The sequence below is a fragment of the Saccostrea cucullata genome, unplaced genomic scaffold (genome assembly GCF_032062105.1).
Source record: "Saccostrea cucullata isolate Sc308-1 unplaced genomic scaffold, CSIRO_AGI_Scuc_v1 ctg12386, whole genome shotgun sequence".
NCBI classification, from domain to species: Eukaryota; Metazoa; Mollusca; class Bivalvia; order Ostreida; family Ostreidae; genus Saccostrea; species Saccostrea cuccullata.
The window spans coordinates 1-18,764 of NW_026921243.1; the positions used below are offsets into that span (position 1 = coordinate 1).

General features: G+C 32.4%; 1 protein-coding gene across 1 annotated transcript; it reads right to left on the reverse strand.

The window, feature by feature from the left end:
• Positions 1-4,464: 4,464 nt before the first annotated feature.
• On the reverse strand, positions 4,465-8,825 carry LOC134259559 (perlucin-like protein). Its single transcript, XM_062742144.1, has 4 exons — positions 8,537-8,825; positions 7,002-7,081; positions 5,208-5,295; positions 4,465-4,709 (listed from the first exon to the last, which is right to left on the reverse strand). Exons 1-4 carry the CDS (start codon positions 8,823-8,825, stop codon positions 4,465-4,467), a joined length of 702 nt encoding a protein of 233 aa, XP_062598128.1.
• Positions 8,826-18,764: the final 9,939 nt, after the last annotated feature.

Here is an 18,764-nt window from a genome sequence, read left to right on the forward strand (position 1 = left end):
GGTTAGGGCTAGGGTTAGGGGGTTAGGGTTAGGGCTACCACTCAGTTGACCCATTTATCCCCTCCACCAATCAAATCTGATCACGTGATTTCTCTCAGCCAATCAGAATCCTCCCCTATCTAGGCTGCTTATACTACTGCTATTTTTTTCTTAAATGCCTGTATTTCTCACAAAAATCACGCATTTTAATATTATTGCACTTTGAGGCATTTCTTCATTACGTCAAAACAGAAGTGACGCATCTCATGAATACTTACGAGATTAAGTCAAAAACTGATCATGCGACTACATTAATTTTCTAAACAACACGAGATGGATATTAATTCGTAAACAAGTACACTGTACGTACACTGTACGTTATTTTACGAAATCTTTTAATTCTCATTAAAGAAATTGTGTTTAAAAAAAAGTTTGTTAAACCAAAAATTTGGGATCAAATTTGCAATTTGTGGCTTCCTTTTCGATTTTGTCGATCACTCACGCGATCGTCTATATACTGTACACCACCTTCGGCGGCACCTATTTTAGCGCCATATTTATAAGGACCGTTATTCTAGAAGTGTTCCCTGATTTGTATCGAAACGATATATTGTTACGATAAAATTTTGCCGTATTCTGTATGTAATGCAAAACAGACCATGCACGATTTTAAAAACATTGTTTTTTTTTCGAATAATTATTGTAAATGTAATAATTTTACTCAAGAACGAACTTTTGATTAAGCGGTCATTTTAAGCGGTCATTAAAAATAACCGGGTCATTATATCCCACGTGCAATGATTCCTAGGTCTGTATTGCTGTAAACAGTACCATTTGGAGTCATTGTTGTGTTTAATGTTTTCTTACCAGCCAATCAAACTCGAGTATTATTAATAGAGATATAATAATCTTCCTTAAGTTACCAGCGCAATATTAGAATAAACGCAGTATACTAACAAACTAAAATAAAGACATTTTTAATCATAAATCAATTAAAGCTAAGTAATTGTACATACAATTTTAATTTTATTTTGCAACATCTTCCGTAGTAAACAATGTGCAATTCGACTATCAAATTTCTTACAGAAATTCAATTCAACGCAGCACAGTTAAGGTTACACATGGGAATATCGGCACTTTTTAAGGAAAAAAAAATATTTTTTACATGCTATATTAGGATGGATGATATTTTAGGGCTTCACTGGTATCCAAAAATTATTATGTAGTTTAAATTAACATGTTGTGGACATTTATATTTTTTATTTAAACTTATCATGTGATGTCAACGTCAAATGATTTTAACAATTATACTTGCAGTTTAGAGGTCATCTATAAATTCCTAAATTGCAAGGGCATAACCAATTCAAAAATCTTAGTTTAATTTAAAATCTTTTAAAAAACTATATGTAGTTTGTGAAAATTGCTGCGAACCTATATAGATTCCCTTCTTTATTGCTAAAATTTAATTTGTTGAAAGGTGGATTGAATATTTTGCTGGTCAGCCACATTAAATAAAGCTATAATTAATTTATTTGAAAGAGTTCATGATGTTCGCAGCACATTTCAAATATCTTAATGTTTCTTAAGTTTATGTATAAAAGCTTGTCAAGATACATTGAGGGAATGCCCTGGCAATAAATAGATTTTTTAGGACCCTTCTATTACTTTTTCAATTGATCTGCATACAAACAAACGACAGCATCACCTGTCTGGAGAATGTACGGAAAGTTAATCAATAAAATACTAAAAAAAAAGACATCGCATCCAAGTTAACGGCCTTTTTGTTTAATTAAAATAATGATTTTTATGTGAGAACAAAAGACATTTTTCTATTGTACAAAATGTAATTTGACCAGTCTCTCGCTGTGTACAAACTGCGTCATTTTTCGCGGTGACGTCACATTGACAAGTGCATTGCAATCGATGCATCGTTTATAAACTGTTGCACGTAATACTGCACGTAATAGTAAGTTTGTAAGTTGTTTGAAATAGCACATGATTATTTTATTTTGTGGAATTTTTATATTAAGTGTGACGTTATAGTAAACCTCGTTACTTTAACCTTAACTGTGCTTCGTCCCATTTTGCATTAATTCATCGTTTTAGAAGATCAGGTTTTGCAGGAAAATGATAGAGTGGCGATAATCCTATGTGTAAAAAAAATGGTACAAGTTTTGTCACAGATGCAATGGTTCTCTTGAATATATTTCATACTACATAAATCTACATTATGGTTATCTATTACCAGAAGAAATAGCATTCTTAGAGTATTGTGTTAGCAACAAGTCCCTCATCAGGATCCTTTTTCACATTTTGATGTCATATTAAATAACCTGTATGAAAAGGTGCCCCTAAAAATTTGAATATTTTAGTAAACACTCGCTATTGAATGAAATAGCACAAAAACATCCTTAAAGTCCATAGTCATACATACATGCTTTGAAAATATTCCAAACAGCCCGTTTCACATGGTTTTAAAACAATTGTATGGAAAACAATAATCATACTTGATTTATGATTTGTCAATCAGTCAGATTATTATAATTGTTTTCAGGAAAAGCCCTCACCATATAGTTATAATTCCTCCCTTTCATTTGGAATATAGTAGGAAATTGCTGGATGAGAATCGCACTAAAACGATTTATTTATAAAATAAAATGATTTGCAATCGAAATAATTACCAAATTAATTAAGCATTTGTCAAAGATAATATATTCTTTTAACCTAAAACATAAATTCAAAGAAACACGAAATTTTCATACAGTTTCTCAACATAAACTTTTTTTTGCAATTTAAAAACCATGTTGACAGTCGGAACTAGCAATTAGCTAGAGTTTTATCTCATTATTTTCCTTTTCTATATATAACGTCAATATTCCTAAACACAGAACGCATTTTTGCGTTGAACGGGGTCCAGATCGTGTTTGGACCATTACTTTAGCGCAGAACGAACCCCATATTAAACCATACTTTGGAAGAATAAAATGCTATAATTCTAGCTGTCAAAAATCAAACCTGATCTGTAACTTATCATGACACATTCACATACCGAAAAGTAGCTACATATTTTCAGGCAGCCATTAGGAAAAAATTGCAGAAAAACATATAGGACAGACTGATAGACGGACAGACGGACGACAGATTCTGAGGAAACCTGTTGTTCCATCTGGTTTCACTGGAAGAGGACTAATAAGTTATAACCTTCTCTTTTCCACTTGTTCATATTTCCTCAGTCTTCTTTTACTTGTTATCTGCATCTAAAAAACATAACCCTTTATATGAATATTTGATTGGACAAACCATCGTCACATTTTATAAATGTTGAAGAAACGAACATTTCATTGACGTTTATTGATTCTTTTTCAAAGCAATAATAGAAACAAAGTAAATCATGGAGACATCTTATCGAATATTTGTACGGCACAGTAGACAAAACAAGGCTTTGAGTTTGATGTTTTCGATAAGAACTTAAGAGAAAAAACTGAATAAGAAATTTTTAAAAAGTAAATGCTAGGGTGGCAAGGATTGATTCCAGACTTCATGATCAAGATTTTGGAACATTGCTCAGGTTAATTATATCTTTTAAATTTTTTTTTCTCAATGGCATCTCATCGGTTAAAATCAGATATTTCTGCTTGGTTTTTGCCTTTTCCTTGATATAAGTCAGCAAATTTTCCAATTTTTCAAATTAAGCAAAGAAAATGGATCCTATCTGGCAAAGGAAAATATATATGCTGCCACAACGCAGTTTTGAAGTTTTATTTTTCTTTGTTTAATTAAGACCATTAAAAAATGTGGGACCTGAAATTGATTTTATGAATCAAACTTTAACGAAAAACGTTCAAGATAAATATATTTATTTCAAAAACTCATAGACATTCATTCCACGCTTCATAAAATGATCAATAAAGTGAAAGCTACATTAAAATTAAATCAATTGTACATGTACACTGCTTAACAAATTAAGACAATTTTTATTCTATTCATCACAAAAGAATCAAAACACCATTGGCCCCTTATACATGTTATATGAGCTAGCTATTGCCACACTTTGCTTTTAATGCCAAACACTTGTAAGACGTACTATCGAATTGGACCATAACTGAAATGTGTTCTTAAAACTTACATATTTCTTAAAGATGGAAGATTGAAGTCACTGTATTTTTTGTTTTTTTTTATCTTTTTAGACAGTTCTGGTTTTATTGGTCGAATAAAATTTAAGAAATTTAAAATTCAAAAATGAATAGATTAGATTGATAATCTTGAAAAATCATTATCTTGTACGAAAATTAGATCCATGAAAAATTATCTCACATGCCTTGAAAAGTATTTCAACCAATGATATATTTGAAAATTTTCATGTCATGTGATTCCTACCAACCACGAAAACAACCATGATACAACCGTAACACTTCTTATTATCCGAAACCAAAGAATATAAGAAAAAAGCTCTTGTATAGTAGTCAAGAGCCTTCCATTATTAACTTAGCTCCCATCAGACTTCTCACAAATATATTGAGTCTTATCAGAACATGTTCCGTCATTCCATTCGCCATTCATGAGTAGTTGGATACAGTCTTCCTTGTCTGGAGTGTAAGGTTCAATATCAAACCAGTTGGTGAAGTTAATAGACTTGTTAGAGTGGCTCCACTGGTATCTACCTTCTACTGTTAAATCATTACCACCAGTCCAAGCATGGCAACTAAGGTATATATCTGAAGGACAAGTGTCTGAAATGTATAATCAATGCAAAATAATTTTTTACAAATTTGGCCATAATAAAGTTTAACCAAAGTTCAACATTCCATCTAAGTCTTACATTGTATGTATGATATAAATGAATCGGCTTTGATGAAAGGTTTTGGAAAACGCTTTTCAAAGGGCTTTCATCTGTAGCTCTCTGCTTAATCTTTCCTTATTTTCTCATTCAGTTTTGAAAGCTATTTTGGAAGTACCTTGAAATATGAATATATTAATTGTTCGGTACAATTTAGAAATTTATTTCAAAATCAAGGATCCCCCCTCAAGTATAGCCCTGTTCCTTCGATGTACTAGGCTTTTGGTAATCTCTTTTCAGCACTCAATGTTCTTCCTTTTTAAATATTACAAATATCCAAAAGTTTCGATATGATCATCATTAAAGATGCATACTTTGTTGATATGTACATTTGGAGTATCAAATTTGGTAACGGACAGGATTCGCATTCTTCAGAAAGCTTTGAATTTACCTTTAAAAAGAAAAGTCTGGGCCAGCCAATCAGATTCTTCCTTAGTTTCTATTTCTACCAGATAGGAACAGCTGCCTTCACATTCAGACTGGAAATGAAAGTTGTTTTTAATAGATGATTAATTGATAAATTGATTGCATATTTTAAAAGTCTCTTTCGCAAATGTTTCACTCAAATAGAGACGTCACCGTATGATGATGAAGGGCTTTAAACGAAAAACCAGAGACTTTCACTTCTAATTCTAAGTGCTTGGCGAAGGAACAGTTACTGCAGTTACTCTTTGACAATAATATGGCATATGACGAGTGGAAACTCGGACAGTATTGTAGTATTTATCCTCGCTATTTTACAATACTGTGAGAGATGACAACAGAAAATTTTAACGGTTTATAGTAGTATTTATCATTTTGCGTAAGAGGGCTGTGAGTTTATTATAAGTTTATTATTTGTTTTGTTGTTGTTGTTGTTGTTGTTGTTGTTGTTTAAGTTTAATGTGACTATTATTAGTTTGTCTGTTTGTTCCTTATTTAATGTGCCGGTTACTCTCGAGAAAGTTTCACTAATATGGCATCGCATCAAATTGCTGATAGAGAGCTGCAGATTTATAAGTCTATTATGACATAGGGCCAATGATGGATCTTTTTTCGAGCCACAACCTACTGCTTCACGGGGCCTCGGTTAATAAGGTGTCCTCCGAACGATCTACCTCAATGATTAATATTTTTAGCCTAAATCTACTGCGATATGGGACCTCAGTTAGTAAGGTCTCATCCTAACGACCTACATCCTCGCACCACTTACTGCGACACGGGACCTCGGTAAATAAGGTCTCATCAGAAGGGCGTACCTCCACGCACCACCTACTGCCACACGGGACCTCAGTAAATAAGGTCTCATCAAATGGACATACCCCCACGCACCACCTACTGCCACACGGGACCTCGGTAAATAAGGTCTCATCAGAGGGACATACCCCCACGCACCACCTACTGCCACACGGGACCTCGGTAAATAAGGTCTCATCAGAGGGACATACCCCCACGCACCACCTACTGCCCCACGGGACCTCGGTTGAAAAGGTGTCATCAGAGGGACATAAGTCCACGCACCAATTACTGCGACACGGGACCTCGGTTAATAAGTTCTCATCAGAATGACGTACCTCCACGCACCCCCTACTGCCACACGGAATCTCGGTTAATAAGGTCTCATCAGAGGGACATAAGTCCACGCACCAATTACTGCGACACGGGACCTCGGTTAATAAGTTCTCATCAGAATGACGTACCTCCACGCACCCCCTACTGCCACACGGAATCTTGGTTAATAAGGTCTCATCAGAGGGACATACGTCAACGCACCAACTACTGCGACACGGGACCTCGGGAAATAAGGTCTTATCAGAAGGACCTATCTTCTCGTCCTGCGACTGTATAACAGAAATTAATCTCTATAGCGACTCGAGCAGCTTAGTTATTAGACATTTTTTGTCAATATTACTACATCGTTAATACCCATTAATATGTACAGTTTCAGGTCTTTTTACCTTTATAATATTTACAGTATAACGTCTTTTTACCTTTACAATATTTACAGTATAACGTCTTTTTACATTTACAATATTAACAGTATGTTAACAGCAAATTATGCATATTGTCCTTATTCACATATTGAATTAAAACCTCTCTTAAAAATAGAATTGGAGCAAAAGACCCTGCAAATTAATACATGTCTTAAATCTGAATATTTATTTGTAAGCCTTTTTTTAGTTTATTGTTTCCAATGATGTTTTACCTTTGCTTCCATCCAAGTGACCTCGGATTCGCCAAAAAAGTAACAATGAGTCTCATATTGCAACCATCCTGGCTCACAACCTGTTAATTATTAGTTTTATAATAAAATTCTCATTTATATACAGACGATCGATTGCAACATTGCAAAAAATATTATTTCTTATGTATGTGGTTTATACAACTTTCTTTAAAGATGATACCAAACCGTTTATGCCAATTATAAGCAGAAAATATACATTTATTAATATCTATATTATTTGTTGAGCAATAAAACGCTTAGGCTAAAATACTTATTTAGAAATCTTTAATGCGGATGGCTTATTGAGAGAGAAGCTCCAACTCTTTAAGACGATGATGGACATATCTTCTACATCTTTCTACATAAAAAAATTCCAATCAATTTGTGTAAAATATAGACTTATAAATAATTATCATTATAAAAGCTATATTAAATCATATATCTACACCTTAACTTGGGCTGCTAATTTAACAATTAAGGAGGCTAATTTGTCAGTTTGCAATACAGGGAATTCTAAATAAAAACTACCAAGGAGCGTTGATAAATTTTAAACAACCAAATATACATTTTCTGTATAAGATAAATCAATATTTTAATCTAATTATTTTTTCTTTGTGGTTTTACTATAAAGTTAATTTTAAAAAATTAAAGATTCATAAGCGATAATAAAGAAGTAAAATTCTGAACAGTTTTTTACAATTACGTTTTGTCTATGATTCTTAACATTAATTTTTAAATCATTTGAATTTTTTTTCTAAAATACATATCAATTTGTACATCCTTTTTTGTATAATGGGTTCTTAAACATGTTTTTCTTTCATGTCAGATATATCTCTCAGAAGAAGGATATGGAGAAAACGAACAGTATTCAATCTCAAAGTCCATAAAACAATACAAAATTAGAGCAGAGCAGACATTTTACGCGGTGAAGATATTAAGTTGCTGATTTAGCTCTGGAATGTTCTTTACTTGTTTCTTGTCTCACAATTAGTAAAAAATTCAAAGATTTGGATTGGGTTAATTTTGGAATGAACGTCTGTAAGTCAGATTTGGTGTGTTTGTCTGTTTACAAAACGTTTATGTCTGTTCATCTCTGTCTACCTGTCTGTCTGTATGCCTGTTCAACAAGTCTTGGCCTGGGGGAGATAAAACTTAGACGAGCTCACTTTTGATCTCGGTGAGCTCGTGTAAGTTTGAAACCCTCACAGATTACGTCAGAGGATTTGCTAATTAATGCTCAAACGCAATGGGGAAAAATATCTAATAAAAAAAAATACTGTAAACCAAACTTTACTTGCGTATGAGAAATGTTTGCGAAGTTCGCGAGAGCATCTTTATCGCGAATATTTCTCGCCGCGAACCCGTCCTTAAAGTTTATATGTCAATAAACAACATATCAAAAAATGACTTGATCGCGAAAATTAATCGTCGCAAAATAGTTTATCCCTGGTAAATCGCGAATTAAAGTCGTAGCAAATAAAAGTTGGTTTACAGTTATTAAATAATTTCGTTGTTACCTTTTGCAGTGATATAAAATTTCCAACCTTCTTCAGGAGAAACAGATCCTAGAGACTGTGAACCAATCATATCACCCAGCACCTTACATGATCGTATTCTACTGCTATGTAAAATGGCCGAACATGTACATCCGAACGTGAGACATTTTCTTGCGCATGATTGCAGATCGAGGTCCGAAATTTCTTCTCTGATGAAGGGGGGTTTTGTGATGATAGCATTATTGAAGTCTATGACTCTTTCTAATTTCTTAACGCAGTAACCAGAAGGAGGACATGGTATTATTCCCATTAAGCTTGACAAATAAGGTATTAAGAAAACTATGTTCAAAGACCTCATTCTGAGTATATCCAAAAACTACAGTGACACGCCGTATACAGGGCTCTTATCCTGATCAAAAAGTGGACTCTTAAGTGACACTGAAAGAAACAATTTACTTGTAAACTACATGTATATCTTTCCGATCCTTTAAATTAAATCTTAATTTTCAGAGTAGCTGAAATATTTATTAAAAATTCAGTCAGTTGTAAACTCTTAATGAAAATTAAAAGGAATAATAAGCCGAACACCGAGTGTGCTGATCCGTTGAAAATATGTTTTATTTCTTAGAGCAGATGAAATATTAATAACAATCCTATTAAAGACTCAATACAATGACGATTTAATGTGATAAGGATTGACATAATTTCAATGTTTACTGTTGTTTATACAATGTTTAACATTATATTCATTATTATAATTTTTTATTAGCTCCTTTTTTTGAGACGGCTAAAACATATCAAAAATTTTTACATTTCAAATAAGATGAATTATATTTCCACATGAAAAAAGAATTCAAAGCTCTCTCTCTCATGTATTTTTATAAAGACGTGTATTTCATACATATTTCATATGTGATAACATATAACAATTACAATTTGCTTGATAAAAATGTAATTTTTGATAATATTGGTACATCTTTAGCTACATGTATACACATCATAGTATAAGAAATCTCAAAAAAATAAATCGATACTATTTTAATTAATATTCCTTAGTTAAGAAGACTCGGCATAGATACATAATTCTAGATTCGTTACAGATATGGGATTCTGAATTAAGTAGACTTTATACTATGTAGCCTTAAATTAAGAAGTATATGATATTGTATTCATGAACACGGCAATACAAGGAAATGTCACGTGAATTGGTTCAGTAAGATGGAGGAAATTACAATATTTGACATCAATTTGAATTTAATTTCTGATGAGAAGGGAATACGTTGCATCTCATTCACGATATAGTCGCCCGTTTGACGCTGTGGTACGAGCGTCTGCTCAGAAGTCGCAAAGTAATGACTTTATCCTTGCGTTTGGTTCGAATCTCACTGTTGGACGTGGATACTGGTAATTTATGCAAAGGAAAATAAAAAAATAAACTATCAATCATTTATTAAGTGAAAATCATATAGAAAATATATGAAACTACATGTACTTCAACTTTTTGCTGTTCGATTTTCAAAACTAACATTTAAATTGTATTTTATTGTGATTTATTTATCGTTTACGGTTCCCCCCCCCCCCCCCCCCCCCCTCCCAAAGTAATGCATTAATTTTCAAGCGCATTGAGAATTCATGGGAAAACCTTATAGAGTAATTTTCAGTCATATACAAATAAAAAAAATTTAACATAATTTTAGTAAATAATTATTTTTGTCTTTTTTTCAGACAAGAAAGAAAATTAAGGCAGGCGAAGTGACTATTGTGCAACAGATTTTTTAATCTCAATAAAATCTAAATTCTATTTGATATTTCATCTAATGTTTAAGTATTTTTTATGTAAAATCTCTACAATTCACAAAAATCTCACAAAACAGAAAACTTTCAAAAAAAAAGCTTACATATATTTTCTCGACTTTAACAAAATTATTCAATAGGAGTGGGTCTTCGCTCTACTTTTTTGACAGATGATCCTAAAAGTGTGCAATAAAATACGTATTTTTGTTTACAAATTATGGGAATACGAAAACCCACTATACCTTAAAAGTACACTTTTATGACACAGCATTGCATTTTCCTTGAAGTCGCTGGTCATATCACAAACATGATTTTACCCAAAAACACCTTGAGCGATGTAGCATAGTGGTTAACGGGTTAGTCTCAAAGCAATTTGCTATTAATACGTCGGATTTTTAATGGTTAATTCACGAATACCAGTGTTTATTTTATGGAAGATTTTTTTCGACATTTTTTTTCTCTCTCAGAAAAGTTTTTCTCTCATAATTTCAAAAATTTCAATAATTATAAGTTAATTAAAGAACTCAACTAACATATTGAATATGATTTCTATATATAGGATGCAAATTTTGCAGCTGTCTTCTTACAGAGGCTAAGTGTTTTGTATTGGCGTCTGTTCTAATTTATTTTGTTTTGTTTGCTTTAAAAGTGAAAAATTGTCATAAAGGTATTAAAATATACGTTAAACAAACAAAAAACAATCAAATATATAAATCATTTACTCATTTATAAGCGAAATTATCATAAAAAAATATAAAATCTTATGCAGTTACTGTGTGTATATCAGTAATATACAAATTGAATAAAAATATCAACATAATTAACTAGTAGATAATAATTCAATTTGTCTTGTAGACTTGTTAATCTTTAGTCATACAATTGAGAAATTACAGAGGGTATCAGGGGTAATGATTAATAACACCATTGATTTATCATTAATACGTTAGTACATTTGAAAACGATTTTCACCATCGTAGACAATCATGATTATGATGAAGAAGAATTTTAAGATAAGTTTGAACTATTTTAAATACTCTGAATCATTATTAGACATGTAATTTAAGGCTTTTGACGTGTAATAATGAAAGAAGTAAAAATGAACTTATCTAGTGTGTGCAAAAAAGTTTGGGGATTAATTCCATTTACATACTTGTCTTTCATGTCCTTCTGATGTCTAAGAAATAAATTCATTTCTTAAATACCCAATTACATGTACTTTTTGTGAAAAAAACAATTTTTTTTTGAATTTTATAACACTAATACATACGTATTTTGAAAAAGAAATTGCTAGAAATTTATAAAAAGCAGGTATTTGTTCATAAACTTCTACATATGAAGGACTGAAACATATGGAGATGATGAATTAATATCCAAGATCAAAAGTCCATAAAACAATACAAATCAGAAGCATGTGCAATGCGGGCCTCCAGAAAATCAGAGATGGGATCAGGTGCCATGGACGATTACGCACCCCCCTTCCGACCGGTCATAACCTCTGTATTCCTTGTCAAAATCATGAAATAACGGGAAAATATGTCGTCAATTCAGTGTAAAAATAATGGACTAACAATTGATATGAAAAAAGTCTGTCAGTAATTGACTCAAAAATCACTTGCTGTGTCCTTCAACTCGACATTTACCTATATCGACATATCATCAACTACATGTAACAATAGCTAATTCAATGCATTTGTCAATTCGTTATATCCCATTAATTGCCAATAGGAATTGAACAGCATTGTGTGATAATAAGAAAGGCCCCCCAGGGCCTAGACTTTAAAACTAGATCCAAATGATGTTTATTTACTTCTTATAATATACATAATGTTTGCTTTTTGCTTTTTGCGCTTGTCGCTAAGAGAATAATTACATTTCTCTTACCATCAGCAATCTTTTATGAAATCTGTGACAATTGTTATAATTGATATCTTTTACCATGCAACAATTAGTATGGTGTTGATGGAGTGCATTTCAATGATGATGGACGAAAAGCACTGGTGAAGGTAATGAAAGAACATCTCAACCAAAGACTAGGAATGAAACCCTATAAAGAGTACAATGCGCGCGTCAAAAAGACTGAAACAAACGCAAACCATTCAGGCAAAATCAGCCAAGAAAAGAATTATGGAAGTTACTGGCGTAAAAACAATAACACTCGTGGACAGCATTATAATCAAAATGGTGGATACATGCAAAATAGCCCTCACAACCATTGGTGAGGCCCTCAAAACCGTGGTCCACTACAGTATATAATGACTGGCACAAAAATCAGGGCGATTATCTTACAAATAAGCAAAAAACAGCTTAGCATTGTGTTTAATCAACGGTTGAAAATAATTGAGTAGAATTTTCATGGTTGAAAAAATTGATAAAACAAGCATGTTCCCTTAGATGAATCATGTAGTATGGAATTACTGTTGTTTCATTTAGAATTCTAAATAATACAGATTTGCCAGTAATTACTGAACCTCCATATTTTTGCTGTTAATGGTTTTTACATGTTTTTCGTATGACTTATTAATTTTTAACATAGGTTGTTGGAATATTCATGGCTTAAATATTTCTAAGTTAGATGATGTTACAAATCTGTGTTCAAGGCTTCATATCATGTTTTTCTTAGAAACTATGTCAAAGGAATCACCAGGAAATGTCCCTGGTTTTACGAGTTATGTCCAAGACACGATGTAGTTACGATATCGACACATTACTTTTTTATAGTTTTCTATTATATTTCTCTATTCTCATGTGTTTATTACAATACTTCCTGTTTTAAGACTATTTCCTTACTGTCAATATCCTCGACATCGTGCCGATATCGAATCATGGTTGTTTCAAGAATTGTGGTTTCAATCCTTAATAATGTGTAACAACTATTTCATAAAACTTTCTTAATAAATCTTTCCCTGAAGTGTCGATATCGTCGATATCGACGATATCGCTTCGATATCGAGTCATGTTTGCTCAGCCTATGGTAAATACCTTCCCTGTAACTTTCCTTTTCCGAAGATTGTACCTGCCTTCGATATCGTCGATATCGACGATATCGTATCGATATCGAACCATGATTGTTAAGAGCATATTACTTTACCATCCTTCACCCTAAATACAAAACTTTATTTTTTTCAACACTTCTGTGTTTAATAAATTTACCTTACTGTCGATATCGTCGATATCGGTTATATCGTATCGATATCGAATCATCATTGTTAAAATAATTTCAAGAGTTGTCACACTAACCCAACATCTTACTCTAAATCTAATCTAAAACAATAACAATCCTAATATGTTCCTAATCATTATTTATTTTCATATTCATGCCAATAATGAATCAATTTTGACTTCACTTGTGACTTTGTAAAATTATGTTATACCTCACTGTGAAAATAAATTGTGCAAATAGGATCGATATCGATACGATATCGTCATGATATTGTCGATATCGACGACATCGACATAATAGGGAGTCTCAAATATGGCACCAGATATTTCCAATTAATAGTCCTTAACACGATCGATATCGATACGATATCGACATAATATTGACGATATCGACATCGAAATCGTTCTTGGACATGTATGGGTTTTACAACACCATTTGTTGTTTCTGCAAAAAAAAAAAAAAAAAAAACAACAAAGGAAAGAAGAAGGAGCTCTGGTGGTATTTTAGTCTACACTAAACCAAGTTTGCGACAACATATTAAAATGTTAAAAGAAACAGACTCCACACTATGGATTAGAATAGACTCGGAAAAATTAGGGTTAGATTTAAAACATTTTTGTTATGTAATCCTTTGTGTTTTTAGTACATTATATAGCATAATATATTTGGATATTTAAACCCTGTGCATTAAGTCACCTGTAACTGTACATTAAGTTGAAAAAACTCTCAATTCTTAACTTAATCTACAGCTTTTTGTCAACTTAATGTACTATTACAGGTAAATTAATGCACAGGTTTTAAATGTTGAAAACAATACATGAAATGCAAAACATTTTCTGAACTTTGTCATGTTCATATGAAATAAAAATGACAAATAATTTTTTTAATTCAATACACAATTATGCATAAATATCAAACATTTGTATTTGAAATCTTTAACAATATATCCTCTTTGGAAACGACAAATCCAATGCAAAGAAAATGTGATATCCTGAAGGATAATGATTTTAGAACATGCACATCCAGAAGGGTTTTTTTTTATTAATAAACAAACGTCTCATCCTCTTCACAACAGTTGTAAATGACGTAGTAGATCCATTCCATGAATGTTTTAAAATATATCCAACAACAATTTAAATTTTAAAAGAGAATTAAGGCATATTTCCTGATGAAATGATAACCTCACTAGAAGTACTGCAGGTGGAATCATTTTTGGGACAGGGATCACAAACTTTCATCTTTTTCATACACTTGCCATTATCTGAATTTGTGTCCCGTTTTCTCTGTTATTAGCTGTTCCTCAATCTCAGCTTCATACAAGCGGGTCGCCAGTGCTGTTCTGAAAGAATGTTTCATATATGTGTCCCTTAAATCCTGATTGTTCACGAAGATTGCGATATTTTTTGTCAAAACTTGAACACTAACTTCAGATCCTGCATATCTACAGGCTTTTGCTTGTGTCTACCTACTTTGCGAGGATATATTTACCGACCTTTTTCCTGTATTTTGGAGAAATATGCATTACTTTCTCCATCCAATGAGGACATCTTCACTCATGAAGGTAAAGATGGGAAGTAGTTAGAAATCAATTGAGATATTTAAATCACTGTCTATTAAGTTCAGCAATATATCTATATATGTTTTCCCCCTTTTGTTTCACGTACCCACCACTCTCTTGACGATCAGTTGTGTTACATAATCTGAGCAAATAATCATCACATGGGACAGTTTATAAAGTAAACAATAACGAAAATGTTTTCAGTGGGATAAAGTCTTCAAACTGCCCATTCTGTGAGAGAAAAAACTATTCTCAGGCCCTTCGGGCCTCGAACAGTTCTTTCTCACAGAATGGACAGTATCAGGATTTTCTCCATTACATAAAGAAACCATTATTCTGTTGTTTTTGCTATATAAAGCCCTACTGCAGAAAGGATTTATCAGAATTGTATTAACCAACTTGAAAATGAAGTAACTGAGTATATGAAAGAAGGAGAAGTTCTTTTGTGTGGCGATTTTAATGCCAGAACAGGGGGTTTAACTGATTACTTGTCACCAGACGAAATAAGACAAATCTTCTCAAATCTTCCAGTCCCTTATATAACTATTATATACCAGACATAAATCTCCCTCGCAATTATTTAAACAAACAATCAAATGTCCATGGAGAACTTCTTACCACTATGTGCAAGTCAACTTATTTACGGATGTTAAATGGCAGATTTCTTGGTGATTCCTTGGGTTTCTATTCTTTTTTTAATTCTAATGGCAAAAGCACAGTGTACTATATGTTAGCTTCTAATACTTTATATCACAAGATTATTTATTTCAATGTAGATGCACCAAATGAATTGTCTGATCACTGTATTATTTCTACTATTTAAGATTAGAGAAGCCGTATTTAAAACTCCAGAATGATCTTGAAGAAAATTGTAACCCTATTGGTGGTAATTTCTTGTGGTCAGAAGACTGTAAAGACAAATATATCCATGTCTTAGTTGACCAGAATCAGCAACTAGTATTATGAATCTTTATACAGACTTGGATGATGAAAATTACTCAGATATTGATGCATTAGTCCAAAAATTAACGACAATTTATACTGAAGCAGGTTTCAAAACTGTGAATTTTAAAGGATGTAACAAAAAAAATTATAGACGTGGTTAGAAATCTTGTTAAAAAACTTCAAAAATCACCAAATAATTATTATTTACTTCAAGCATTTTCACAAGCTAAAAAACAATTCTATAAAATGTAAAAGCAATTAAAATCTGGTTTCTAAAAAACTGTCGCTAACACTATTAAGAACTGACCCAAAATGTACCAAAAATTTTGGAATTCTTTAAAGTCAAACATGCAAAATCAGGTTGAGGCGGAGTCACCAATTAAAATATCTCAATGGGTTGACCATTTTCATACTCTATTAAATTCTAACGAACATGACATAGGTATGGATATTAATTGTGAAGTTGACAAAAACAAATCCCTAGATTTTCTATTTACACCTAAAGATTGATTGATTGTATATTGTTTAACGTCCCTTGAAATCTGGAAAAAGCCGGTGAAGGGTTTAGATCTTATTCCAAATGAATTTATTGAGCAGTGAGGGTTCTTTATCTTGCCAACGCCTACCGTGTAAACTTTTTAAGGTCATATCCGAAAGACCCGTGACTTTCACTTCTAGCGCCGAGCGCTTGGCGAAGGAACCTCTACCATTAATCACAACTTGTATAAATCTGGAGATCCAGGAAATCCCGATCACGAAGCGAACGCTCTACCACTAGGCTACCGTGACCGGTTACACCTAAAGAAGTGCAAATAGGAATATCAAGCTTGAAATTTTTAATAGCTCTTGTTCAACCCTATTCCATAATTAATTTAGAAAGAAGGGTTGTTAAGTTGTTTTCAGGCAGGAAAGAATATCTGCAGAATGGCATAATGTTTTCATCCTCTCATTAAGTTTAATGTTTAATAAAAAAAAAAGGAATTATTTTTGTGCTTTGTTGATTTTTCCAAAGCTTTTGATACTCTATATAGACCAGCTCTTATGTATAAGATTTTAAAAAAGGTATTGGTGGAAATTTTTTCAATATTATAAAACATATGTACTCTACTACAAAATGTGCTGTAAGACACGGAAATTATTATAGTGAGTTTTTTGATACTACATAAGGAGTTAAACAAGGGGACAATTTAAGTCCTACTTTATTTAATATTTTTGTTGACGACTTTGAAAATTATTTTTATAAGTTTTTTTTAAAGTTATGACCTACCCTGTATGTTTAGGTGATTTAACTTTTAACCACTTATTTTTTGCTGATGATCTTGTTTTATTATCCGAGTCAGCTGAAGGTCTCCAAAATTGTATAGACAGTCATTCAAGATATTGTATAGAACGGAATTTGCATGTAAACTTAGAAAAAACAAAGGTTATGATTTGCTTTACCAGAAAATATTAAAATATTATGCATTTTATTAAAATATTAATAGTATAAATATTTATGATAAGTACAAATATCTTGGTATATTTTACAATCAAATGGCAATTTAAAACATGCTTGTGATGACCTTGCTGCTAGAGCCCGAAAAGCTTATTTTGCCTTACAGCATAAACTACTCTTTGGCTCAAATCTCTCTCCCAGCTTGTGGTTAAAGCTATATGAATCAATTGAAGCTTAAACAGTCCAGTCCAATACGAAAATTCGTAATATTACCAAAAAACGTAAGATTACGAGAAAGCGTAATATTACAAGTTATCGTAACATAAAACTTATATTACAATTTTTTGCAATGTAGTTAAATTACGAATACGCGTAATATAGCAGATGTAAGAGACTATATTACGAGTTCGTAATCCAAAACAAATTCAAGCATTGCAAGAAATTGAGTGGCTGGTAGCAAAGTGACGTTAAATACGAGATGTCACGGGCGATTATTTGTACGACTCTTACTGAGATTTGAATTTTGTGTATTTCAATAAGAATTGCACGAACAGTTGAATTATGAGACGAGGATGTGATTTTTAGGGTAGACTTCGCAAGAAAGTAGGGAGTCGGGTGATATAGACCAATGCGACATGCTTAAGCAAATATCGAAATTTACTGGAAAATTGGTCTTATTCTTGGGAAAATTCCTTTAAAAGAATAATAAAAGAAATTGTCCACTGACCCATCGCTGGTGGTACTTTCTTCTTGAATTTCCATGCTTTCTGATAGGGGTAACTGACCAAACTGACCGCGTGCTATCAGTAGCTGCGGAATCTGATATATTACTGACGTCATACTTTGCTCACCACTCAATTTCTTGCAATGCTTGAATTTGTCTTGGATTACGGAAACTCATAATATAGTCTCTTACAATCTGCTATATTACGCGTATTCGTAATTTAGCTACATTACGAAAAATTGTAATCTAAGTTTTATATTACGATAACTTGTAATATTACGAATTTTCGTATTGGACTGGACTGTTAAAGAACCCTTCTTTAAAGGGGGGGGGGGGGCATAATAATCGAACACCTACCTGTGTTACAGGTGTCTACTTGTCGCTCGCTCAAAGAAAAAGAATGGTTTGGCTCATGGAGTTGTGCCTTATATACCACAGGAACTCAGGTAATACATACATCATACAGATATTTTAACTTCTTTTAAAATGAGGTTCGCTTCGCTGGCTCGAAGAAAAATGCTATATGATACCCTTCGCAGACCCGAAAGGCGATACGTAAATAGAATGTTCTTTATATCCTTATCCTTCTTCCATATACTCAATAAATAAAATTGATACCATCATCTTATTCAT